This window comes from Nuphar pumila, chromosome 6 (genome assembly GCF_984573655.1).
Source record: "Nuphar pumila chromosome 6, dmNupPumi1.hap1.1, whole genome shotgun sequence".
Lineage (NCBI taxonomy): Eukaryota > Viridiplantae > Streptophyta > Magnoliopsida > Nymphaeales > Nymphaeaceae > Nuphar > Nuphar pumila.
In genome coordinates, this window is record NC_143254.1 from 29,459,580 (window position 1) to 29,486,859 (window position 27,280).

The 27,280-nt window shown below is 39.3% G+C and overlaps 1 protein-coding gene across 3 annotated transcripts in view; it reads left to right on the plus strand.

The window, feature by feature from the left end:
- Window positions 1-5,555: 5,555 nt before the first annotated feature.
- The window catches only part of LOC149834516 (protein NARROW LEAF 1-like), a 105,978-nt gene continuing 84,253 nt past the window's right edge, over window positions 5,556-27,280 (plus strand). The window contains exons 1-3 of one of the 3 annotated variants that reach the window (XM_090011455.1): window positions 5,556-5,691; window positions 6,776-7,286; window positions 7,461-7,604. In XM_090011455.1, the coding sequence (XP_089867581.1) occupies window positions 5,561-5,691; window positions 6,776-7,286; window positions 7,461-7,604 (786 nt within the window). In that variant the 5' untranslated portion in view covers window positions 5,556-5,560. Of the gene's footprint in view, window positions 5,692-5,817; window positions 5,852-6,765; window positions 7,287-7,460; window positions 7,605-27,280 lie in introns of those variants that run through there. The other 2 variants (XM_090011457.1, XM_090011456.1) reach the window with 2 other exon arrangements.

A 27,280-nucleotide genomic window follows, 5' to 3' on the forward strand; every position in this document is an offset into this window, starting at 1 on the left:
ATACTTGGTTGGAATCACCTAAGGTGATTCCTGAGAGAATTAGCCCTAACCCACACGCACTCTCGTACCTCCAACAGTTATGTGTGAGAAATATCTTGCAAGTCGAGAGATCTTTAATCAAATTTCCAAATGCAACATCCTTTGATCCGTTGGCACTGTTTAACCGAACAATGCCCCACGTCTGTGCTGCCACACAACGACATACTAACAACGATATCGATGCCTATCACATGTCATGCTACCACCGCACGTCACCGATCAAGCGAACACATACTGCATGTTCCTACACTCGATGCATTTTTCACTCAGTAGAGCTCTGCACTGCACATGTCCCCTTTCGAAAGATCAGCTCAGTATATATATATATATATATATATATATATATATATATATATATATATATATATATATATATATATATATATATATATAACATGAAATGCTTTTACCTGAGCCAGCTCGAGCTTGGGCTAAACACGACTACCATGTTCGGTTAGTACAACACGTGTACTCAACGGGTCAGGGGTGGCTTCACATATGACCAATAGTTAATAACATACTTCTTTTATTTCAATTAACGAGCTGCAAAATAAGTAGTGATTGGTTAACTTTTTACTGTTTAAAATTTAGTTACACGGAGAAAACACACCCTCGGGACAGAGACTTAGTCAAGTCCTGATCGGGTGCAATATGATTGCACAAATATTTGTACATTAAGCACCTGTTTGGCCTCCATTGGACCCCACAACTGACAGTCCTGTCTCCAAGATTGAGGGTAAGCAGGTGCTTGGTGCACAAACATTTATGCAATCATATTGCACCGGATTTTTTCACAACCTAGTCGCACTGGACTTATCTTGCTGTCCATACAGTCGCTGTCCCATAGAGTAAAACTCCATGAGCACACCCCTTTGTCCTCACTAAGTCGCATTGGTTTGGCTAAAAGGGTAACTTCTATAGGATGGGAATCCAGCAGCGTAGGCCACTTCTTAATACGCCAAGAATCAATTTCTAACCATACATATGATCTAAAAATCAGGACCATATTCATTAATGTCTGGACCAAATACATGACAAACTCGTAATAAATGAAGAGATTACGTGTTCCAATCCCCAGAAAGTCACCTCGTAGTTTGCCTATCAAATTTACTCTTCAATAATTAGTAGTAGTAGGGATGGCAGTGGACTGGGCGGGGGCAGGGGACAAGGCGGTCTCAAAATCCTGCCTTTCATCCTCGCCTCCGTCCCTGCATGGGTCTTGATTTTAACCTCCATCCCCGTTTTATGTCCTCCATCTTCTGTCCAAACTGGGCGATGTGCGGTGGGGCCTCATTTTCCCTCGGTCCACTGCCATCGCTAAAGAAAGATCAGGATGGGGCAGGACGGGGACATGGCGGAGCGGAAAAAGTGTAAGTCCATCTCTCGTACAGGTTTTGATTTTAACCTTCATCCATGCTTCCATCCTGGTTTCATGTCCTCCATCCTTTGTCTAAACGGGGCAAGGTGGGGTGGGGCCCCATTTTCCCCAAGTCCACTGTCCCTAATTAGTAGCACCCCAAGAAGGTTTATTAAATACTCGCTTGTTTTTTATATCTTTTGGTTTTTTTTTGTCCGGGAGCCCCATTTATCCGAAGTTAATGATATAACATTTACACAAACAGAAACAGTATGTTTTCTTTGAAGATCAACTGGGAGAACTTGATGGCTAAGAATGAAAATGGGTCGGACTCAGTTGGAATCAGTCATTACCCAGCCCAAACCAATTGGATTTAGCATATATTCTATTAAATTCAGTTAAATGGATTTGGATTCAGTGAAGCATTCTACTTGAATATGAACCGTTTACATCCCTATATCATAGTGATGGCACATATGACAGGCAAATGACATCATCCATTCCCAATCCATGACCATAAGGATCAAATAACTGGACCTACCTGGTGGCATATAAATAGTAAAGTAGGGAAGGACGTCTGTCACTGGGACATGCTACATAGGGTCCTCGCATCTAGGTGACAACACTACAGATGGACATGCCATGTGTCACAACAAAGGCATGTCTAATAATTTTTTAATAATAATATCAATAATCAAACATATTTTCACATGATAGAATATCGATTTTTTTTTATCAATTATACAAATATACGTTCGTACGCTCTAGTTTTCAAAAATTTTGAGCACAGTGGTTTTATCCAGATCGAGCCAGTACACGTGTCCGCATCTATGTGGCATAGGGAAGGATACCGGTTAACCTTGTGATAGTAGGAAAAAAGGCTATCCCCAACGTTGGATCTTTTTCTTCTTTTCCTGTTAACTTTTCAGTGACATGAAATGTTCTCTCTCTCATGGATAAAATTTTCTGTGAAGTGCTATAAGAATTTTTTGTTAATTCTCTTTTATAGTAAAACTTACATATGATAGAGTATTTTTGTTATTGCATGCTTCCTCTTTTGCACTCAAGGCATTTTTTTTTGAGGTTGCTGAATCAAGTGCAATGTGATTGCACACTTTAAGGCGCATTTGCCACGGACACAAAACTTTTGATGCGTTTCTGTGGGGTCCACCGCGGCAACGCAAACATGAGGATCCTTTCTCACGGAAATTTCCATGTGTCACAACACCACGGCAATGCAAACACGACTATCCCCTTTTTTAAAAAGGACCACAAAATCACTGCTAGACCCCCTTTCCATGGCATGAAAAGGAGGGGTCGGACTCATTTTCCACGGAAGATAGCTCCACGGCAAATGCTACCATGGAGTTCTCTTATGTGACACAAACGCCCCCCTAAGTCTGCTGCTCCACCTGATCGCCATCCATGGTTAGGATAAAACCTGTCAGCTGTGGGGCCCAACAGCAGTTGGTGGGTGATCGTGTGCAACAGCACACTTAAATTGTGCAATCAAATTGCACCGGATCTCAATTCATTTTTTTTGTCACTAATGTCTAGCTTCGTCTTCATGCTTCACGCATCAGTTCTCATATCCACTTCTTATTCTAATAATTATTTCCAAAGAATTAATGACTTGGTTTCTAATAGCATTTTTTGAAGTTGTTGCTCGGTTATAAAACATAAAAAGAAGATTAAAAAAAAAAACTCTAACGATCCAAGGCAAACATTGATGACATAAACATTGTTCAAATCATATTGCTTACAGTGGTTGAGGAACCCACCAAGATTGAACACTAATTAGTCACACCCTACAGTGGTAAACCCTAGGATAGTGGACTGGTCTGATAGTGCTGCTCCCTACCCTAATCGCCGGCTTGATCATAAGGAGAATCATACTCTTGATGTCCAGGGCCTCTGAACATCTTTATGCTGCTTCGAAGGCTAAACTGAGCCTTTTTTTTCTTTTAGAAGTTTAAAACAATAAACAGTCTTCAGTCTGTTGAAAATATACTAAATTTTTTATTAAGAAAGGTCTCTAGATACTAAAAGGCAGAGGAGGGCTTCCCAATAATTTATATGTCCCAATAGTTGGGGATAAGGCTATTGATAAGTTTTTTAATGTTTCGATAGTGACGAATGGGGGTTAGATACCTGTCTGACCCGGATTTAGGAGTACGAGCATTGGCCAAAAAATGATGTCCTTACAAATAAAGTTGTTTAGATTCCTTTTGAATATCCCAATAATTAATTCTATATCAGTCAAAGCATATCAGCATGTCAAATTGATCATGTAGGGTACATCCTCAACACGCATCCGGTGATTTGCATCCATCCAAATCCAAAAAGCAAATTGGTATTCCTTGTGGGATAAATCAATGTTGTGGGTATCGGTATCAGCCCTGAATAGTTTGGCCAATGATTCAGATGAACCGGGCAATTCGGCTAAAAAAGTAATTAAAAATATTTTGTGTTAATCAGAACGTGACACATATTAAAACCATTAAAATAATATTTTTAAGTATTTTTTATATTTATTAAAAAATAGCCGATTCATCGATTTTCTGTCAGTACGATATGTATCGGCCGATAAAGGCTGATACACACCGATACTGACAACATTGGGATAAATATTTGCTATTGTTTACAGTATATATAATTTAGTTGGAGAATCATATGTGCAACGCCTATCTGAGCTCATAGATGTGTTCAACATATTTTGTTTAATAGAGTACTCTTCAACTTGAAAAAATGATTTTATGATTCTTGAAAAATCGGCAGCCATTGTTTCTTGAAGCTCTTGAAAAACCTGCTTACATGTTGAAAATACATAATTCTAAACCTATTTTCTATTAAACAAACTATGCATATCACATCTATAAGGTTAGATTAAAAAACACTGCAAAAAAAAATTAAAACTAGTATTTTTTACTAGAATGCATGTATTTACATGAGGATCTCTTCGCGCCTAGCCCATTCTCGGTCTCTCTTACTCACTGTGGTTTACCGTGCATTATTCCTTATTTTCGTAGAAAGAAGATAATAAGGAGGCAGATCACCTCGTCAGCTTTTCTTGGTTATCTCTTAATAATTATTAAGCTAGGCAAGATGCGAGACACTATGAAAAGGTAGTACCTAAAGCGGAGCTCATATTTTTTCCACTGGGCGGATGCCATCTAAAGAAATTCATAGCCTTCATCTCCTTCCAAGAGATTTACGACCGTAGCAAATATCTATCCTTTTTTTTGTGTGTGTGCATGTTTAAAAAACAGATGCATTTTTCATTTCATATCATCACAGGTGTCACTATGATAATTGAGCTTTTAAAGGCTTTACTCAGATGGTAAAAGCAACAAGTGAATAACACCAAGCCCAAGGAACATCACGAGTTAAATCCATGCATACACAACATTTCATGTGCAATGCAAAAGTTGGATGTACTCAATGGATATATGAGTTATCCAGAACCTTGGGGCATGTCTGTTTTGGTCTCCAATGGGGGGATAATCACAATTGAGAAAATAGAAGCTATAATTGTTAGTAACACACAACTTTCATAGGATTTAAAGCAAAAACATTCACAAGTTTTACTTTTCTTATGTTTCACCAACTTTGAAAGTGTTGTGATTGTGATTTACAATCACAAGATCTTGAGAAAATCCAAGAATCACAAGGCATTGCAAACATGCCCTAGGTTTTTGCACCAATGAGCTTGCGAGAGCATCAAATGATTTTTCTAATTTTTATCAATTATCTTACGAAATATAAAAAAGTAGGCAATTGATTTGAGTGTCTCTTAAAACCATGACCTCACAATCCACATTCGTCATTAGCATCCATTTCAGGTCGTGTAAAAAAGTATTGGCGAAAGAAATTGCTACCCTGGTCCCGTATTGGCTAAATTGCTACAATGGTCTCATGCCCCTTTATCCAATAGGGCGGTACTATTGTTAGTCTTTGGGACACCAACATTATTGGTGATGCCCAAAACCTGAAACAGAGGAGCCGACGATGATATTTTACGGCCTTTTGGAGCTTCAACCCCGTGGTAACTATGGGAATGTTAGGCAGCGTGAAGTGACTGCTGTCAATTCAAGCCGAGGGTGACTGCTGAAGGCTAGCTAGCATTTGCTGCTTGTTGGCGAGATTCCTGTTCCTTTCTGCCAAATGGGTCAGCTCGGAGAAGCTCAGGAAGGCCACCACCAAGCCACTCCCCCTCTTCCTCCTCTTCAAAACAAGCTCAGATTGAATAACACCCATTATCATCACCACCAACAAGAGGGCTTCATCATGGATCAGTGAGCTCTCTCTCTCTCTCTCCATTTTGTAAATAATAATGCAATAGACGCTGACGGTTTAAGTGGGTACAGTGGCTCATCTTTGCTACCACTGTTCTAGTGCTGCCATCTTCTAGCTTTTCCTCGTATGGATTCATGGTGCTTCTTGATTTATGGGAAGGTGGTATCTTTCTTTGCATCTTTCTTAGTGGGTTTTCTGTTTTTAATACTATGGTGTCGCATATTGAGGGTGATATTCGGCACTTTTTCTTTCTTTCTTCTTTTCTTTGTTATAGAACCTGCGATGAAACTTTGACTATTTTGATTTTCCCTTGGCTTTTCAAGGCAGATTTCCTGGGTTTTGTTTTTATGTTCCAATCGGGTGTGTGCGAAAATGTGTAACCGTACCATGATTCTCTATAAGTTTTTTGGGTTTTGTTATCGTTTTTCAATTGGGTACGTGTAAATATGTATAAATACACCTCTGTCGATGGTTCTTGTCGGCTATATTTTTGTTCTCCAATTGAGTGTGTGTAAACATGTGTTACTATACCATGATTCCTCCATCTATCAATGTCTGCATGCATTGCGTGGTGGATGTGAAGTAGGCCATGTCTCCGCAATAATGAACCAAGCTAGTATTTGCAGTGAATCCCCTTATTTGGTCTTGCATTATAATAGGAACTCCCAATTCTCAGGCACATGCCACCCTTTTGAGCATTTATTTGGATGATGGAAGCGACGTCCCTTCCTTGTATAGCATTAGTTGATGAAATACCAACTTGGTTTTGTATTTTCTTCTTTCTTTTTCCTGGCCATTCATAAGGAAGTTTTTGGTTTCTGTTTGGTTTGTTACACTTTTTTACGAAATCATTGACTGTAAACTAGAAGTTTTAAGACGAAAGTCTGTCACTTGCTCTGTTCTTCGAGTTGAGTAGACCTGCTGCTGACTTGTTTTTTCTTTTTTTTTTTCCTCCTTTTTTCCTCGTTTCTTTCTTCTAGTTACTGATAAAGATTCCTGGGATATTTTCTTCAATTTTTAAGGTTTAGTCGGTGTCATTCTGGTGTAGATATTCTAAGAGATTCTGGAAATAGTTTTGTATAGGCATGGTGAAGAAATGGACAATGGTAGTTCTTTGGAGCTAGGAAGAAGAAACTCTGGGTCCACACAATCAGACGAATCATCTCTTGATCTTGAAAGAACTTTCTGCAGCAATCAATGTCTTCATTCAACTAGCCCACCACCTCCCCAGGCAGTTGCTTCAGGTGGTCAGCATTCCGAGGGCAATGCTGCATACTTCCTATGGCCAACTTCTTCTAGATTGAATGATGCTGCTGAAGACAGAGCAAATTATTTTGGGAACCTTCAAAAAGGGGTGCTGCCAGAGACTCTGGATCGATTACCCAATGGCCAGCAAGCCACGACGTTGCTGGAGCTGTTGACCATAAGGGCATTCCACAGCAAAATCTTGCGTCGTTATAGTCTTGGCACTGCTGTTGGATTCCGAATCAGGCAGGGTGTGCTAACAGACATACCTGCTATCCTTGTCTTTGTTGCACGGAAAGTGCACAAGCAATGGCTTAGCCACATTCAACGCCTTCCTTCTGCTCTCGAGGTGAGTAATTGGTTTTGGGCAGATAATATATTACCGAATACATGGACCTCTTATAGCTCTTATTTCTTACTCAGCTTGATTCATGGCATCAATAAAATATATGTGATATCTGCTTGCTTCCATTCATTTTTTTCCCTTTAGAAGTTCCATTACTAACAAATTCAACATGAATAGGGACCAGGAGGTGTGTGGTGTGATGTGGATGTTGTGGAGTTCTCATATTATGGCGTTCCAGCACCAACTCCTAAGGAACAGTTATACAATGAGCTTGTAGATGGTTTACGTGGGAGTGACCCATGCATTGGTTCAGGCTCCCAGGTATAACCTGCACTTTTCTTAAAATAGACTTGTCTGTTCCCTAGATGTGATGATGGGCATCTATCCTTGGAGATGCTATGGATGTAGATGCATTCATGTACTGTGTTTGACTTTATGGAATTTAGTCTTATTTATACAGAATGCGCCATTTGCAAAATTAGTAAATGAGGGATAAACCCATGTAGCTTGCAAATGACTATTGAACCCATCTATCTGTTGAAGTGCTATCCTTTGTTACTAATTAAGAATTGAGTCAAGGCAAGGCTTTGTAGCCAAGTGGAGATCATATATTTTGTATGGATATTTATATTGTAATATGGTTTCACTATTTAAACTCTTTGATAATTTTTTTGGAAGGATATATGGTCTGTTTATAGCTTACATGTCTCCTAATTTAGCTGTTAAGTTACCAGACATGTATTTAATTTACCTAAGCTGAATTGAACTGCCTGGCATTCCTGATTTGTCTTGGGCTTGATGCAATCCTAGTCTTGTCACCTTCAATTCAGCACACAGTGTGTGATCTTCATGTAATTCACGTTGAGTCCATGCACTAACATGATAATGCTCTGGACCAAGGAAAATATGTTTCTTAATTTATGGAGATAACAGACTTGTGAATTTGTAGTTGTTGATTTCATTATAGTTGATAGTTCCTCCAGAATACTTATTATGTTATTATTGTCTTTGGAGAAAAAATAGTTTTTATTGTCTTTTTCTTTTGGTTTCGTGGATTGTCACAGATCTTATATCAGGATTTTCTCAGCAAAGGAAGATCTTTTAATAAACTATTTTTTTTTTCTGAAAAATATGTTGGTATATTTAGAAGTAGAAAATTAGTTTATATAGAATACAAAAGTATGAAAAAAAATGTGCTAAAATTACAGGATACTGAAACCTGGTGATTTATTAAATCTATTTTACCCTACTTTCTGAAACCCAAGGCACAACGGCACCCTTCACTTTTCCTGGAAGATACCCAATATTGGTTTCTTACTCTTAACAAGAATTCCATCCCCCTCTCAGTTGGCTTCCTATCTACAGTGCGACAACTGTGGCTTCATGCATTTAGTTGGATGCTTATAGTTCATTTTAGGAGTTGTACTAGGGAGTTAACTGAAGACAAGTTTATGATAAGCTTGTTTGAGATGGTATACATTAGGGAACTGTTAGCCTCTAGTACAAAGAAAGTGTGACAAGTTCTTTGAACAAGTTATCTAGTTGATCAACCTCCTAATATTGGTACACGTATATGACTCTGAATATGTAACTCTGGACACAACAAAGCAAAGAAATAAACACAAGCAAATCTGACACTACTAGCACAAAATATTTGATGTGAATTAACAAAGCCAAATGCCATATAAAGATCCACCAGAGAATAAAATGGTAGTCGCGAACCTGTTAGGGTTGGTCTGTTGGTTGATAAGCAACTCCAAAGATAACAAAATTTACTCCCACTCACCTTTTTCATGATGTGAAAAGGCCAACATGAATGTATTAGTAATCAGCATTGATTAATTGAAGGGAGGTTCAACAATAACTTTACCTACAGAGAAATGTTGAGGTGATCAGCAAAGAATTTATTATAATCATCAGGTGGAATGAAATTTTACTGGTAGATTATCTGCAGAAAGATATGAAGATCTTTTCCTTGTTTTTCTTCACTGCAAACAAGAAAAGAGATATGCATCAAATGGCTAGTAGTTACCAAAACAAAGGCAGAGGAGCATTACTCAAATAGAAATAATTTATCAGGAACGGTGACGTGTATCAAGTGACTAACAGTTATCAACACAGGGAGCAGAGTTGCATCAAAGTTTCAAAGAAATGAAAGAACAGCTATCTAAGTGGATTGGTTCCACTACAGAGACTTTATTTTGTCAAGGTGAAGAGGTCCACACAAATGTTTCAAATAAGATATTCATAAGAATGTTGTCAATGAATAAAGTTGGTTTGTTGAAGTAGAGTTTCTTTCTTTCCAAGGGCCACCGAGTGACCCTCATCAACCATCTCCTAACCTTTAACTATTTTGCTGCTTCATCTGATCCATGAACTCGTTACTGAGATCCTTGGGGGCTCATTCACTTTTCTGTTCATTATACCTTCCTGCCATGAGTCTGCTATTAGAAATTGTGATGCATAAAGTTGTTTCTGGCTCAATAACACATTATTCGTCTTGCTAGTGCATAATTCCTTCTTTGAAGATAAGTATGAACAAAATGTTCCTCTTTGATAACGAACCATATGAAGAACTTTGCTTTCAAGCTTACTTCACAATACTGCCTTGTATGGAGCATTATCAGAACATTTGTTACAGAATGTCCATTAGCATATCTTCAAAGAGAACTGTGCCTTCGATGTTCTTATATAATTTCATCAGTAGGACCTCCTTGAATACCATCTCAAGGGTTGTATCAAGTCCACGTTGCAGATTCTTTTACCAACCTTCAAGTTTTTGAAATTTGTCTAGGTGTTCAAGGTCATTTCTATTCTTCTAGCCAAAGCAAATATGGATTGTATAAGATTGTCTTATCGTAACGTTGGTGGAGTCAAAACTGTTAGAATCCCCTGGTACCTGTATTGAGAAAAGAGAGAGAGAGAGAACAGAAGAAGAAGAAAAGTGGGCTGCGGCTGTCACGATTTCAACTAATGAAATCGTGACCTAAACTTTGTATTAATACATTTAAAAGAACAATGGATCCGGGTCTGGTGCAATGTCCATACCCGAAAGAGATAAGTTTATCTATACATGAACCTCCTTAAACCTGTACATGGCCCGGGTCCTAGTATTTAGACTGTACATACAATGGACCCGGGTCGGGTCCTACCAGAATACACTTTTTCACCCCCCCCCCCCCCTCAAGTTGATCATGGTTTTGGACCATGAACAACTTGCCTTTAAGCATCCAAAAATGATCCTTTGTCAAGCCCTTTGTAAATATGTCTGCAACTTGTCTTTCAGTATTGACAAACTCAGGCTCGATCTCTTTTTCTTCAACTTTTTGTCTTACAAAGTGTTGGTCGATCTCAATATGCTTAGCACGACTGTGATGTACTGGATTGAATGACATGTTGAGAGCACTTTGATTGTCACATAGCAAGATAGAGTGTGAGATCTTTTCTTCCAGTTCGGTTAGTAACTCAAAACTGGCATGCTACAGTCATCAATTGCCTAAGAAGAGGCACAAGACTTAATCTTGTTCCAGTCTCAACAGTTCATCTGAACTCCAAGAACGATATACAGGACATTGTTCTGGTTCAGACCTCGATTTCTCATAGGAATTGCAAAAGAATATGTACAGAATCAAATCCTGAAATTTAAGAGAATATACCCCAGGCCAAATCATGGAATTCCAAAGGTTATTGTAACGCCCCAAAAATCCAGGACTTGTAACTTTTTAGAAAAGTTTAGAAAGCTTTGAAATCATACAATAATCAGAGTTTAAATAATACTTCAGCGGAAAATGATATTTTTAAAACCACAAGTCAATGGATCTTGAGCACATTACAGCGTAAACTTTCCTTTTTGTCAAATCCCGCACAACCATTGAAGTCAAATGGTTTAGAAACAGAGTTTCAATAATTGAGAATTCGTTTGTTGAAACCAAGAAGAAGCTTACTAAAACAGTTTTATTAACTCACGGTTTAATAAAAGAGAAATTTTGAAACACACTTTATACCAAATTTACCAACATGTCCTCAGGAGCGAAACGTCAGGGAAAAAGCTCTATCTTGACCTCATCACGCCATCGTGCCATCGCAGACTGTATTACCTATCCAAAACCTGCCCATAAAATGGGTCAGTTTCACTAAAAACTGGTAGGTGCACAGACAGGACAATATTGAACATAATTAAGCAGAATAATTTAATATGTCAAGTAGACAAGCAATTATATAACAATTTAATTTCAACAAATTCACAGAGCGACTATCATGAACACAATGTTAAAATTTTTACAAGCATTCTACTGGCACAAGTAGGCTAACTATTACAAGCAAAGCACTGCACAAGAAAGTTAACTAGCAAAATACAATGCTTCATCAACCACACACACAATTCCATAAGTATTGAACCTGTTGTACCCTATAACTTTCATACGTGCATAACTGAACACATTGTGTGATCGGATTTAAATTATGTTTCGATATTAACTGGCCAAGCGGGTACGCACAAGGCACGACTCTACAAACAGCCTAGACTGATCCGGGGGTTTATTATGCTATGCATTTTATGATAACCCGGATAGCTGACTGAGTCCGCACCTAAGGGGACGGTCGGAGACTAAGAGAGAAATCCCCAAAGCAGCATAAACAATGGATGCATCCCAAACATGGAGAGCTACCACCTAGGATAATTATGGTAGTCTCATTCCCCTAACTCCGATGACTGGGGAAGCCGAGTCTTTTGCTCATAACTGCCATTAATGGCCTGTCCATCGAAGTTTTGTACCTTCATGTCCTCTCTCCTGACAGGAGTCAGCGATTCGAATGAGTACATCAGGGGTAGTTAACTGAAGACTCATTCTACATACTCTGGTCTTTCGACCCACTCGAGTATCTTGCCGGTGAAGGCGAAAACATCACTTATTTAGGTGATCACAACATTTTGTTATTTGCGCTCATCGAGGTTGCCACAACCTACTCATCCAATCATCGCAACGTAAGAAGACGTACTTGTCAAAAAGTACGGTCGTACATGTCATAAGTACGACTACGATGAAAGGGATATGGTTCCACAAAAGAAACCCCAACAGATGTTATCTGCAAAAGAATTAATACAACACAGCCTGGCAAGATAAATCTTGAATTCACTTCAACAACATTTTTCATATTTCATGATGCAAGGTCATCTCGGATCTCTCGTCCGATCAACAAAGTACTTAACATGTTGTGCATGTCTAAAAGTACGCTATACTGAACCAGAGAGGTCTGTGGGCTTCTCAAAAGGAATACCCAACACACAACTTCATAACAACTCAAAGAATATAGGAGTGCTCATTTGGCACGATTCATCCTTAAAAGTCATAATGCCACATTAAGTCATTCACACAAGACACAACACTATCAATCTTACATCCAAAATTTATCTTAGTATCGACATGTTACACTAGTTTGATACATAAAGAATGGGTCCTTCAACAGAACCCCACTCATTCATATGCTCATGCCCCTGATCGGGGTTATTCAAAATGAGCCGCAACTTGAGTCAAGGTTATAAAACATTTCTCCCAAGTGTGTGGACTTGGGAGGGGCCAAATGTGACTTCGCAATCCTGCAAGACTTAATCATACTTTGCAAAAGTTGTGCATTTTGAAGAGCCCTGGGTTTGCAGAAGGAAATCCTCTTTAAAAGAACTATAGTGCTCAAGTGCAACTTCTGGTGTTTTGAAAACAGGTGATAACAGGATATGCACAAGACTACAGTTATGTAAGTACATATTTACCATGAGTGTGAGCATATGCAGGTTATAACATGTCAACAAACAACTCTCGACTTGCGATGCCGCACATCGAGGGAAAAGCACATAAGTAATACATGAGGTACCAACACCATACATTGACCACTTAGACAGGCAAACACATAAGGTCATAAGTAATACACGAGACACAAGGTCGTACCTCACTCAAAGGAAACGTGCAGGCAAAAATGGATGCAAGCAAACAAGGGCATATGTATTTCAAGAAATACGAAACCACACCTCAAATTCATAAACACTACGCAAAATAATAATCGAATAATGAAATTGTACATCCACCCATAGAAAGGTACAGGCGAGTATACATGCAAGCAACTTAGGGCATAAGTATTGCAAAAAGTGCGAAACCACTTTCAACACGTAAGCAAATACACAAATTACTACTCGAAGAGTAAAACCGTACATCGACTCATAAACATGGAGACAAGAATAATAAGTCACGCAAAAGCAGTATAAATCTAAGTACAACTAGCATAGACATTTTAATTATTTCACCTTAATTAGATCTTATTGCCCCTTGTGCGACTTTACCCTACCTTGGGATGTCGTGCAACTGCATACGCCTACGCGTGAGGATAATATGAGGGTTGAGCCGCAGAGCACGATCGAGACCTGTTGCGTAAATCTGCAAGAGTGCGAAACATTTAATTAAGCTAATCTAATTAATGGTGCGATGAGGACATGGGTAGGTTTAGGCGACAGGGACGAGCCATTGCCGAAAACAGCAAGGCGGTAGGGGCCCTCGGCTCCTTCCGACAGAACAATAAAATAGCAGGGGCTTCGGCCCCTGCCTGACGAGGAAGCGAAGGGCAGGGGCCTCTGCCCCTGCCAAACAAGGTCACGCATGGCAGGGGCATCGGCCTCTACCTGACAAAACAGCTGACAGGGGCCTCGGCCCCTGCCTCACGACGGTAACAAGTGGCAGGGACACTGGTCTCTGCGTGCCAGCTCAGAATGGCAGGGGTTTCGGCCCCTGCCAGACAGAATAATGAAGGGCAGGGGTATCGACCCCTACCCCGCAGAATAGAGAACGGCAGGGGCCTCGGCCCCCTTGCCTGAAGAACATGATATGGCAGGGGCCTTGGCCCCTGCCTGACAAAAATAGGGAATGGCAGGGGCCCCAGCCCCTGCCTGACGAATCAAGGGACAGCAAGGGCCTCGGCCCCTGCCTGCAGAACCAACAAATGGCAGGGGCCTCGACCCCTGCCTGACAAAACCACGGAGCCGCAGGGGTGACAAGCCCCCTGCGTGTCGAGAAACAAGAGGCAGCAGGGGGGATATCCCCTGCCCTCCCAGAAGCCAAGAGGCGGCAGGGGCGAGCCCCTGCCAGCCCAGCAAAACAAAGGGCGACAGGGGCATCGCCCCTGCTAGCCGGAAAAACAGGAAACGGCAGGGGCATTGCCCCTGCTCACCGGAGATTGAGAGGAGGCAGGGGGCTAACCCCTGCCAGAGAGAGGGCTTGGGACGGGGGTGACAGGGGGCAACCGACCTCCCGTCGGTTTCCCTATCACCCACAGGGGTGAGGAGGTGCCGCAGGGGCCATTGGCCCCCCTGTCGGCACTCCGGCGAACCCCCACAAGAGAGAAGGGGACGAAAGGGGCCCTGTAGGCCCCCTGTCGGGTTTCCAATGGGCAAAGAGGGAGGTGGGAGGGCGCGGCAGAGGCCGTGCGCCGCCTGCCGGCGTCCTGGCGAGGTGACAGAGAGAGATGGGAGGGGGAGGAGGAGAAGGTGGCGACTGCATACCTGGAAGGACAGGAGGCGAGGTGGCTGGCGGTCGGCGGCGTGCGCAGGGAAGGAGGAGGCGTCGGTCGGGGTTGCCGGCGAGGTTGTCGCCTGCAGGGAACGAGAAGGGGGGCGGGGCATCGTTCCTCCCCTCCCGCAATGCTCTTAAAGAGCTCGGGGAGGGGCGACAAAAGGGGAAACCCCGATGGGTTTCCCAATCGGGCCGAAGGCGCGGTGGGGGGGATGCGGCGCACAGGGGGGTTTTGTTTTAAACAAAACCTCTCCTGCGTCGGGTTATGAAACCCTATCGCAGGTGGGCCCGGGTCGGGTCCGGACCCAACCCGGCCCGGCCCGGGTCCGATAAATTTTTTTTTTTTTTGAAAAACGTGGGTTTTACAGTTATACACAAGTCTAAATCATAAAATTTACAGGAATGTATATATATATATATATATATATACGAAATTTCAAAGGAATGTGTATGCAAACTTAAATAATAAAATTTCAAATAAAGTAGAACAAAACTGAATCGTGAAATCCAAAGAGACATACACAGGTATAACCCATGAATTTCAAGAAAATTGAGGGCAGGATCAGATCATGACTTCTCTAAAGTGTATAAAAGTCTGTTTTCCACATGCCGACCCTGCTTATACCCATAAAACAGGTTCGATCGTATGTGAAATCCATCGAGACCATGTCAACTTAAAGAACTACCTTCCCCCCCCCCCTTCGATCATACCTTTACAATAGACATCCAAAACCCCTCATTTTATTACACGAACAACCCATCGCGTATTTGCATTTTTCACCGTATCCGAAATCGAAATCCCCTTCGAGGTATTTGTACCTGTGTGATTGCGGGGCTGTATAATAGCCGACATCACACCCAATTTGCAGAGCTCGAAGAGTAACCCCCCTGCAAATCGACCGATTTGGGTTTTGGACAACCCACTCCCCACACAAGCCCATGATTAACCTGTAAAATTTTTTACAGAAACCCTACCTTGACCGGCGTTTGGGCAGCTATTGTTGCGGGAAGGAAGTCGCCGACATCGGTACACTGCTGTCGTGCACGCAAACCAGAGGATGAAGACCGAGAGAGGGAGAGACGAGATGAGAGAGAGAGAGAGAGAGAGAGAGAGAGAGAGAGAGAGAGAGAGAGAGAGAGAGAGAGAGAGAGAGAGAGGGGTTCGGGGGTCCCTATTTGTAGGAGGGTGGCCTCCCGAAAAGGAAGGAAGCCCCCCCCCGGCGGCTGCGGTTCCCCCGCCCCCCAACTCATCTCCCTCACACTCAGCGTGTTAGGGTTTAAATGAACCCTAATAGGCGATTTATCGGGGGAGGGGGTTTCTCCTTCCCCTTATGTTTTTATCGGGCAACCCATATCGGGTTGCCCTCCTTTTAACCCTTATTTGTTTTCATTTTGCAGGGTGTGGGCCGGGTTCGGGTCCGAACCACGACCCACAACGCTGGATCCGATCGCGATTTGGATCCGGATGTTTAAAAACGTGGATCCGGGTCGCGTGAATAACAGTGGATCCATGAGTTGGATCCACTTTGGTCCAACGGTGGATTTGACAAGTTTATAACAATAAATATTAGTTATTTATTTATTTAGTATTATTATTATATAAATACTTTAATACACATATATATATATATATCTTTCTTTTGGATCCGGGTAACGGATCCTAGGCCCAAATCACGTTAATTATAATATATATATATATAAATATAATTTCTATACAACAACAACAACAACAACTACGCCTTCATCCCAAAACAATTGGGGTCAGCGATATGAACCAAAAAGAAATTCATTTTGGGTCTTCCACATGAATCCTTTTCCTCCAATCATTTCTATCCAACGCCATGTCCTCGGTGAGGTTCAAAGCATTCATATCCTTTCCTATCATCTCCATCCAAGTCTTCCTAGGCCTACCCCGACCTCTTTTAACTAATATATTTTCCCATTTCTCCAACCTTCTAACTGGAGCATCATTAGGCCTTCGCCGAATATGTCCAAACCACCGTAAACGATTCTCTCGCATCTTATTTTCAATGGGTGCAACACCTACCTTCTTACGTATCTCTTCGTTCCGAATCTTATCTTTTATTGTATTTCCACACATCCATCTAAGCATCCGCATCTCAGCTACACTCATTTTTTGAATATGATGTCTCTTGGCAGCCCAACATTCCGTACCATATAGTAAAGCGGGTCTAATAGTCGTCCTATAAAACTTTCCCTTCAACCGCAATGGCATTCTACGATCGCACAGCACTCCAGTAGCACTTTTCCATTTCATCCACCCAACCTTTATCCTATGATTTACATCTCCATCAATTTCTCCATACTTTTGAATGATGGATCCCAAATATTTGAAATAATCATTCACCGGTATATCTTGCTCACCAAGCTTCACTACACTCCCATCACTACTTCGTTGCTTACTAAACCGACATTCCATATATTCAGTCTTACTCTTACTCAACTTAAAACCTCTAGCTTCCAATGTCTGTCTCCATAATTCTAACTTAGCATTAACCCCAGCTCTAGACTCATCAATCAAAACAATATCATCAGCAAACAACATACACCACGGTACATTTTCTTGAATTGATCTCGTAAGTTCATCCATCACTATCGCAAATAGGAAAGGGCTTAAAGCAGATCCTTGATGTAACCCAACCGTTATCGGAAAATTGGTTGTCACCCCTCCACAAGTGCGGACATTGGTTACTACTCCTTCATACATATCTTTAATTATACTAATGTACTTGAGAGAAACACCTTTCTTCATCATTGTCCACCAGAGAACGTCCCTAGGTACTCTATCGTATGCCTTCTCTAAATCAATAAAAACCATATGCAAATCTTTGTTCATCTCTCTATATCTTTCAATAAGTTGTCTAAGAAGATGTATAGCTTCCATAGTTGATCTTCCAGGCATAAAACCAAATTGATTCTCCGATATCATGACAACCTTCCTCAACCTAGACTCAATCACCCTCTCCCAAAGTTTCAAAGTTTATAAATATAATTTCTATGTACTGATAAAATTTGTGGTTATTACATCGACGACAACAGAAAGTAAATGCGGAAAAAACAAATAGGACAAGGATCGCGAAACATCATCCTTGAGTTAAAAACATACGTATATACTTATACGTACATATATATATATATATATATATATATTTGTACTTTGCTTTTTCAATTTTTAATTATCTTGCATTTGTTTTAGCATTTTATCTGTTCATATTCCTTTCGCGCAACTTGCTCTTACCTTGGGGGGTTGCGGTTCTGCATATGCCTGCGAGCGTAAGTGACGACGGGCTCTGGCCATGAGGTGCAAGAATGCTCCGTTGTGCAATCTGCGAAAAGGTAATTAGTTAGTAAACGGATTGCAACTCAAGGAGAAAAAGGAAACAAGCAAAGGAGCGAAGCAAGGGTCGGTAACCAGAAACAGCCTGACCTGGTCTGCATGCGTAAAGGAGGCAGAGGCAAGGGATTGGCCCCTGCTGATTTGCCAGAAAAGCAGAAGGTGGCAAGAGCTTGTCCCCCTGCCAAACCTTTTGGAAATGCAGACAGGGCAGGAGGGCTCGGCCCCTGCCGACCTGCCACAACGGCAGAAGGCGGCAGGGGCTCGACCCCTGCCGATGTCGTGGAAGAAGACGATCGAGTCTACATGGGAGACTCTCATCCTGCGAAGGTTGAAGGAAAATGGACTGTGAAATTTCAATTCACATTCGGGAAATGTCTTACCCCGTATCAACCTTCCTACTGACCACACATGATTTTAAGCTTGTATTTGAATCTAGCAATTTAACATTGTTGAAGAACCGTGATCAATAAAAATGCTTTTGTTTCTGCTTACTTGCTTGACTCTCTTAAGTATGACATGCTGGACTTGGTCATGTGCATTTTGGTTCGATTAGGAAAATTGATAATTTAGGCTTAATTCCTGTTTGCAAGCATGTTTATTGTGATAAATATGTGAGTAAAAAGGAGTTCTAAAATTCTTGAACTCATACGTAGTGATGTTTGTGATTTGAAAAACACTCCAACCCGTGGGGGTAATCTTTATTTTATAACTTTTATTGATACAACAACAACAACAACAACTACGCCTTCATCCCAAAACAACTGGGGTCAGCGATATGAACCAAAAAAAGAAATTCATTTTGGGTCTTCCACATGAATCCTTTTCCTCCAATCATTTCTATCCAATGCCATGTCCTCGGTGAGGTTCAAAGCATTCATATCCTTTCCTATCATCTCCATCCAAGTCTTCCTAGGCCTACCCCGACCTCTTTTAACTAATATATTTTCCCATTTCTCCAACCTTCTAACTGAAGCATCATTTTATAACTTTTATTGATGATTTTTTAAAATTTGCTTATTTATTTTATAAAAAAAGATGGATTTTTTGAAAAATTCAAGATTTTTAAGGCTAAAGTTGAGAATGTTCACAACTGCAAAATTGCTTCAATTAGGTCGGATAGAAGTGGAAAATACTTGTCTCATAATTTTATCAAATTTTATGAAAAACATGGCATACACAGACAAAACACTGCACCTTACACTCTCGAGCATAATGGTGTTGTAGAATGCAAAAATAGAACTTTAATTAATATGGTGAATGCAATGCTTATTAGTTCTGGTCTTGATTTTAATTTATGAGAAGAATCTTTACTCAGTGTATGTTATATTTTAAATCATGTGCCTTACTCAAAATTAGATGTTACTATTTATAAATTATGGAAAAATAGAAAACCAAATTTAAGTGATCTTAAGGTTTGGGGTTGTATTGCTTATGTTAGATTGAATGAACCTAAACAAACTAAATTATGACCTAAAACTAGTATGTGTTTTTATTGGCTATTCTTAAAACAATAAAGCATACAGATTTATGAACTTGAAAACTAAATTAATTTATGAATCTATACAAGCAGAATTTAGAGAATATCTAACTTTCAAAGATTTGCAAAATCTTTCTTCTCTCAATGCTTTTTGTGAACCTGTATCCAAAAAGCATGTTTTGGAACATGAAAATCTAGAAATTAGAAAAAGTAAGAGAATTAGAATACCAAAGGATTTTGGAATAGAATTTCATCTCTACATGTTGATAGAGATCCATTAACCTTTTCTGAATCTATGTACTTACCTGATGTTGTATTTTGGAAAAAAGCTATTCAAAGTGATTGATTCTATTTTTGAAAATAGAACATGGGTTTTAGTAGAATTACCACATGGTTTTAAACCACTTGGTTGTAAATGGATTTTCAAAAGAAAATTAGTGATGATGGATCGATTGATAATATAAAGCGATATTAGTAACAAAATGTTTTAAACCAAAATCTGTGATTGCTTATTTTAACATGTATGCTCTTGTCTCTAGAATTATGCCAATTGGAGATCTTATAACCGTAGCTTCAATTTACAAGCTTGAAATTCATCAAATGGATGTTAAAACTGCATTTCTAAATAGCAATTTTGAAGAAGAGATTTACATAGAATAACCTGAAGGTTTTATTGTCTTGGTCAAGAAAACAAAGTTAGTAAACTGATTAAGTCCTTATACGGATTGAAACAAGCTCCAAAACAATAGCATAGAAAATTTGGCCAAGTAATATTTAGTTATACAATTTAACACTCTTGAATATGAAAAATGCATTTATACTAAGGTTGATCATGAAAACATTGTCATAATTTGCTTATATATAGATGACATGTTGATACTTAGCAACAATATAAAATGCAAAAATGACACCAAGAAATTTGTCATTTAATTTTGATATGAAAGATATGGGGCTTGGTGATATGATTCTTGAAATCAAATTTATTAGACATGAGCATGGATATAGTTTGACTCAATCACATTATATTGAAAAATTGCTTAGAAAATTCAATTGTTTTGATTGCAAGGTTGTTGACACTTTGTTTGATCCCAATGTTAAATTATCTAAAGGCATTGGAAGCATAGTTGGCAAACTCGTGACTTGGGCTTGGATCACCCAACCCTTGACTCGCGAGTCATTGAGTTGATTCAGTGACTTAGACAAGTTAGGACTCTATTTTATAGTGTAAGCACATGAATAAGACGTGAAAATAACTAAACTTCATGTTGCAATTTGTCATCATTTAAGCTAAAAAACATATTACTATACATGATCATTAATATTTTTCATTCAACAATATTAGATTCTTAACAAGTGCCTTTGTACAAGAATTGTGCATTAAAATCATAAAATGCATGATAAAAACTTTATAATGGGCATTAGGATCAGTAAACTGAATCGGTGACCCATTTGGGGTTTGATCCGAGTTGACTCAGGTGATTCCTGAGTTGACTCGCTGGGTTTGCCAACTTCACTGGAAGAGATATTTTTTAACTTGAGTATGCTAGTATTATTGGTAGTCTTATGTATGCTATGAATGAAACTAGACCAGACATCATTTTGTATAAGCAAACTAAGCAGATATACTAGCAATTCAGGACCTAATCCTTTAGATGAAATCTTAAGTGTCCTAAAGTACCTTAAGGGTGTTAGATCTCGAGTTTCCACCATACCCGATCTGCAATAGGAGCAAAAAAAAAGAAGAAAAGAAGGTAGAAGAAGAGGAGGACGATAGGGCGTTATGAGCTGCAAAAGGTTCACATTTTTTCTTAATCATACGTGACCTGATTGTTGATATTTATACATAGGTTACAAAACAATTTGGTAGCAAACACAATATTACAAGAATGACACTGCAAGGACGTCAAACACGCAAAACACAGTTTGGGTCTGGATCAGACCCAAACTGGTCCAGCCTATTTCACGACACTTAATAGCCTCCCTCAAGTTGTGTGTGGTCTTGCACCATGGACAACTTGTTCTTCAAGAACCATAATATGTTTTTTGTTAATCCCTTTGTAAATAAATCTGCCACCTGGTCTTTCGTAGGGATGAAATGAGGCTCAATCTCTTTGTCTTCAACCTTTTGTCGAATGAAATGCTGATCTATCTCAATATGTTTTGTCTTACTGTGATAAATAGGATTAAAGGATATTTTGATGTCACTCTGGTTGTCACACAATAGGATAGATTTCGAGATCCGTTCCTCCAATTCATTCAACAAATGCCTTGTCCAAGTAGCTTCAGTAGTTGCAACAACCATTGATCGATATTCAGCTTCAGTACTTGATCTAGCTATTGTTTTTTGTTTTCTACTGCTCCAGGATACTAAGTTTTCCCCAAGAAAGATGCAATACCCGGAAACTGACCTCCTTTCATCAGGATCTCCTGCCCAGTCGGCATCACTGTAGACCGTGACGTCATGCATGTCTTCTCTTTTCCAACTCTTCTTATATACCAGCCCATCTCCAACCGTACCTTTTAAATACCTCAACACTCTCTTGACTGCATCCATATGTCCTGTTTGCGGTTCATGCATAAACTGCGACACTTGATTGACAGAGTAAACAATGTCAGGGAAAGTAAAAGTAAGATATTGGAGCATACCGACTACACTTCAATATCTTATAGGATGTGGGTACAAATCTCCATCCTGGGAGCTGAGCTTTTGATGCAAGACACTTGGTGTAGGCAAAGGCTTGCAATCTTGCATGCCAAATTTCTTCAACAAATCCAATGTGTATTTATGTTGTGTCAATGTCAAACAATCATCCCTCCTGTCTACCTCAACTCCAAGGAAATATCGCAAATCTCCTAAGTTTTTCATCTTAAATCTTTGACTTAAGAGTCTATTTCCTCAATATGGCTCATTGAGTTCCCTGTAACAATGATATCAACAACAGGGTGGTGATACCTTTGTCCTTGAAGATGAACAATGAGTGGTTCAAGAAGGATCGACAGAACCCATGTTTCTGTATTTCTAGGGAGAAACTTTCAAACTACGAGCGTGAAGCCTGCTTTAAACCATAGATGACTCTTTTTAGCCTGCATACATGTGTGCTTGGGTCTCCCTCAGCATATCCAGGAGGCTACTCCATGTAAACTTCTTCCTTCAAGTCTCCATGAAGGAATGCATTTTTGACATCCAACTGACTCAATATCCATTTATGCTGGACCGCTAAAGACAATATAATTCTTATTGTTTCCATTTTGACTACGAGACTAAAAGTTTCATCATAATCCTGGCCATATTTCTGTGTAAACTCCTTCGCAACAAGCCTGACTTTATATCGTTCTATGGTGCCATCGGTTTTGTACTTAATTTTGTAAACCCACTTGGAATCAACAACATTTTTGTTAGGAAGTCTGAAAACAATTTCCCATGTCTGACATTCATGAAGCGCTTCCACTTCTTCATTCATGGCCTCAATCCATTTGTTTGATTTCACGGCTTGATAAAACACCACGTGTTCATCATGCTTATCAATCTGAGATAAAAAGAGTTGAAGATCCATAGAAAAATTATTGTAGCTGACCCACCTATCAATAGGATGTCTGATTCTAATTGAACTCCTCATGTTTCCAACATGCACATAAGTATATGGTTCTATGTGAGAAACAGGAGGAGCACCTTTTTCTCTTAGCACGTAGACATTCCCTTTACATTTATCAATAGGATGAGACCGTGAGTCTACACATTCTTCAACATATGAAGCCCCATCTTCCTAATCACCGAATTGAGGTAAGCACACTTGGCTTGAGTCGATGTCATCTTGGTCGGCCGACTGTGTCTCCTGAGTCACTGAGGTGAGCAGTTGCCATAAACACTTGCAAATAATTTTGCATTCAACCATGGATGATAAACTTCTCTGGGAATTATTTGACAGGTATTAAACAATATATCTCCAAAATCATTCTCATCGAACACAACATTCCTAGAAATTTTAACACGCATAGTCGTAGGATCATAGCGTTGATACCCTTTGTAATCATCTGCATATCCCACGAACCTACACTTGGAAGCCTTTGGTTGAAATTTATTTATGAGAGAATCATCAATATGAACATAGCAAGTGCATCCAAAAACACGCAGAGCATTATAATCAGGTTGAATGCCGAAAAGAGAAAGATATGGTGAACTATTCTGCAAAACTGTCATGGGCAAACAATTTATAATATAGACTGCTGAATGAAATGCTTTTGTCCACAGACTAATGGGGAGATTACTGTCATGCATCATGCTCATCGCTGTTTCAACAATATGCCTATGCTTTCTCTCAACAATCTCATTTTGTTGTGGCGTATGTGGGCAAGACACTCTACGCTTTATTCCATTACTTTGAAGAAAAACAATAAAATCCTTCAATGTATACTCATCACCTCCATCACAATGAAGATGCAAAATATTGGTAGAGAAATGGTTTTGAACAGAGGCATGAAAGTTGCAAAATATGTGAAAAGTTTCAGACTTATGCTTCATAAAGAATATCCAAGTATAACAAGAGTAACTAAAGATGAGATAATATCTGTTGCCAGAAGGGGAACAAACGGGTGCAGGACCCCAAACATTTGTATAAACAATTTAAAAAGGTCTTGAAGCTCTTTTATTTATAGAATCAAAAGGAAGTACATGACTCTTACACATTTGACGAGAGGAACACTTTTTATTATTTTCATCAAGAGTTAAACTTGATTTAGGAATTAATTTTCTTTAAACAAGTTTCTTAAGAAAGGAATGACTGCAGTGATCAAGACGGTTGTAAAACTCGTAATTTTTAATGATTATTAATAAATAAAGAACTCATTTTTTTATCTTCAAATTAGAAATGTGTTTCTAGATTTTGAATTTTATTTATTTATTTATTATATATTCATTTGTTCATTCAAGTCAATCAGGGTATAATTTGTATTTATAGAACTATTTTGGGCTATAAATCACTATTTATATATATATATATTATATTTAAATATGTTTTTGATGGAGTTTATAAATTATTGGAGTGTATTTGTGTGTTATTTGGCTCTTGATAATGATTTATAGGGTAATTTGCTATTTTTGGCTAATCTTGTTATAATTGACATTTTTTGAGTTTTTCGCATTTGCGATCGCACACGAAGGGTTCGTTGTATTACTTGGGTAGCGGCCTTTGCAGACTTCAAAACTCCTTGGTCTTTTGAGTTTCGATTCATTGTTCTTCACATTATTAAGGTAAGATACCTTAACTAAATTTATAGAGAGCATGCTTATGCACTAATTATATAAGCATGATGTTGCACTGAATATCTAAATGAATTGCAAATACAAGTTATGCTCACACACTTCACTTAGTTGTGGATATCTAGGACTCTTGTGATTGTAGTTCGGAGATCATGCTTATCATGATTGTAGTTAGCGGAATATGGAGTGTCTTTGCTGTAGGTACACTCGTGTGTGAGTTTGAATGCCTGTGCACTTATGAATGTATAATATGTACGCAATGTGTGTCATCATACTTTGATTTGTGCATACTATGTTGCTTTGTGTGTTTGTATGGATTTGATACATGGTGCACATATAACTACTATGGATATGTATAAGTCGTGTTCGATGCATACTGTGAATGCTATATATATTGTCTTGTCATATGATGGACTCATTTATTCTTGTATAGAAGGATGCATGCAAATGTTATAAATTGTTTTGAACTTGTATGTCTTGTTTGCTTGAGAAATATGTGTATGACGTATGGTAAGATAGTCAATGAGATTTTGATCAACCCTTACACAGTTATATCTAAGGTGATATATCGATTCATGTGGTGAAAAATGATATGACTTTTATCGTGTGTGCCAATCTCGAACTACGTAGGAGTTATGTATGTTGAGGTTTAGTTGCTTCGTATTATGAAATGTGCATGTTCACGTATGCATGCATATAACTCATGTTTTGTTTACGCATGCTTTGAGGTTCAATTTACGAAGTGCAATGTTCTTTGTGGTGATGATATGATGCATAGGATAATATGCTTATGTATGATATGATTTAAATGCTACGTAAAATGAAATTATGAATACATGTGATAAATGTTTAAGTTCAATAGTGAACTTTGGTTCATGAAGCCTTATTGGCTATGTCACATGGGTGCGGGTGCGATACGGGTGCAGCGCGATTTTAAAATTTTTGGACACGGGGACTCGGCTATATATATATATATATTTAAAAAAAAAGTGCAAAGACACAGCACAGTCACAGTCTGGTGACTATGCACAACACATTCCACTGTGCACAACACAACCTCTTTTTATATATTTTTTTAAATAAAAAATATAAAAACATGTTTTTTTTTTTAGTTTTTTCACCCTATAAATGGACATTTTTGAACTCAGTCAACATTGACCGAATCCAAAATAAGGACAGACTCGGCCTCGACTCATTGACCGAGTCCGACTCGGCGTTGACCGAGTTTGGGCCGTGTCCGAAGCCGCACCCGTGTCAGGGCGTGTCGACTCTGGTGCGGCACCTCCCTGTTAAAATGTATACTCAAAAACATTATTGTAAGTATAAATATATATACTTATATACATAGAGATACGTATACATATATTATATGTATACATATCTCTATATATAAGTATATATATTTATATATTTTCCCCTTTTTCTCTTTTACCCAAAAAGGGTATTCTTGTCATTTTACATTTTACGCATATTCCACGCATATTCCATTTGGAATATGCTGTATTTCTTCTTTTATTTTTTTGTAATTCTTTATTTTTTATTTTTTTCCTTTTTACTTTACAAAAAGGTGCATTGGGGGTCCCCCCAATAGAGTCGTTGGGGGGCCCCCAACGGTCACACAATTGTGACCGTTGGGGGCTCCCCAACGACTCCTTTGGGGAGCCCCCTTTTGCACCCCTTTGTTCTTGTATAAATAGGAGTGTTCCCCCTTGTTGTAAAATAAGCTTGAGAGTCTCAAGCATTTGCTATTTTATGAAATACATGCCTTAGTGCATGTTTGCTACATTTATCCTCTTTTGCGTATTTTGTTCAAGTGTTGTGAGAGTGCCTTCATGCAAGGTATTTGTGCTTGTATGCGTATTGTCTCTTTGTAGACATTTTCACATGGTATCAAAGCTCGGTTGGTGATTGAGGATCGTGGGATTCTTCTTTTTTCGAGTGCCTCGAAAACCGTGCCTTCGGATCCTTAGAGGTTGAAGTGGTGGATCTTGCTTCTCAAATATTTTAGAAGGATCTTGTGCAAGCTAGAAGTTGAAACATTGTGTTGGTACGCCCTTTTTTTCCTTTTCTTTACTCCTTAATGGGTGAAAAAAGAGTCTCACTTCGCTCTTGGCTTCAAGTTAAATGGGTCCAACTATCATATTTGGGCCGGGAACATGGAGGCTCACATAAAAGGTAAAAGATTATGGGGTTATGTGCAATGCACAATTCCGGAACCGGAACCCAAAATAACCGTAATAGACGGAAGTGAAATCAAGATTATTGAGGGAGAGGAAATGATCAAAGCTCTTGAAGAATACTCAAAGAAGCACGACGAATGGGAAATGAAGAACTTCAAGATTCTTTCTTGGT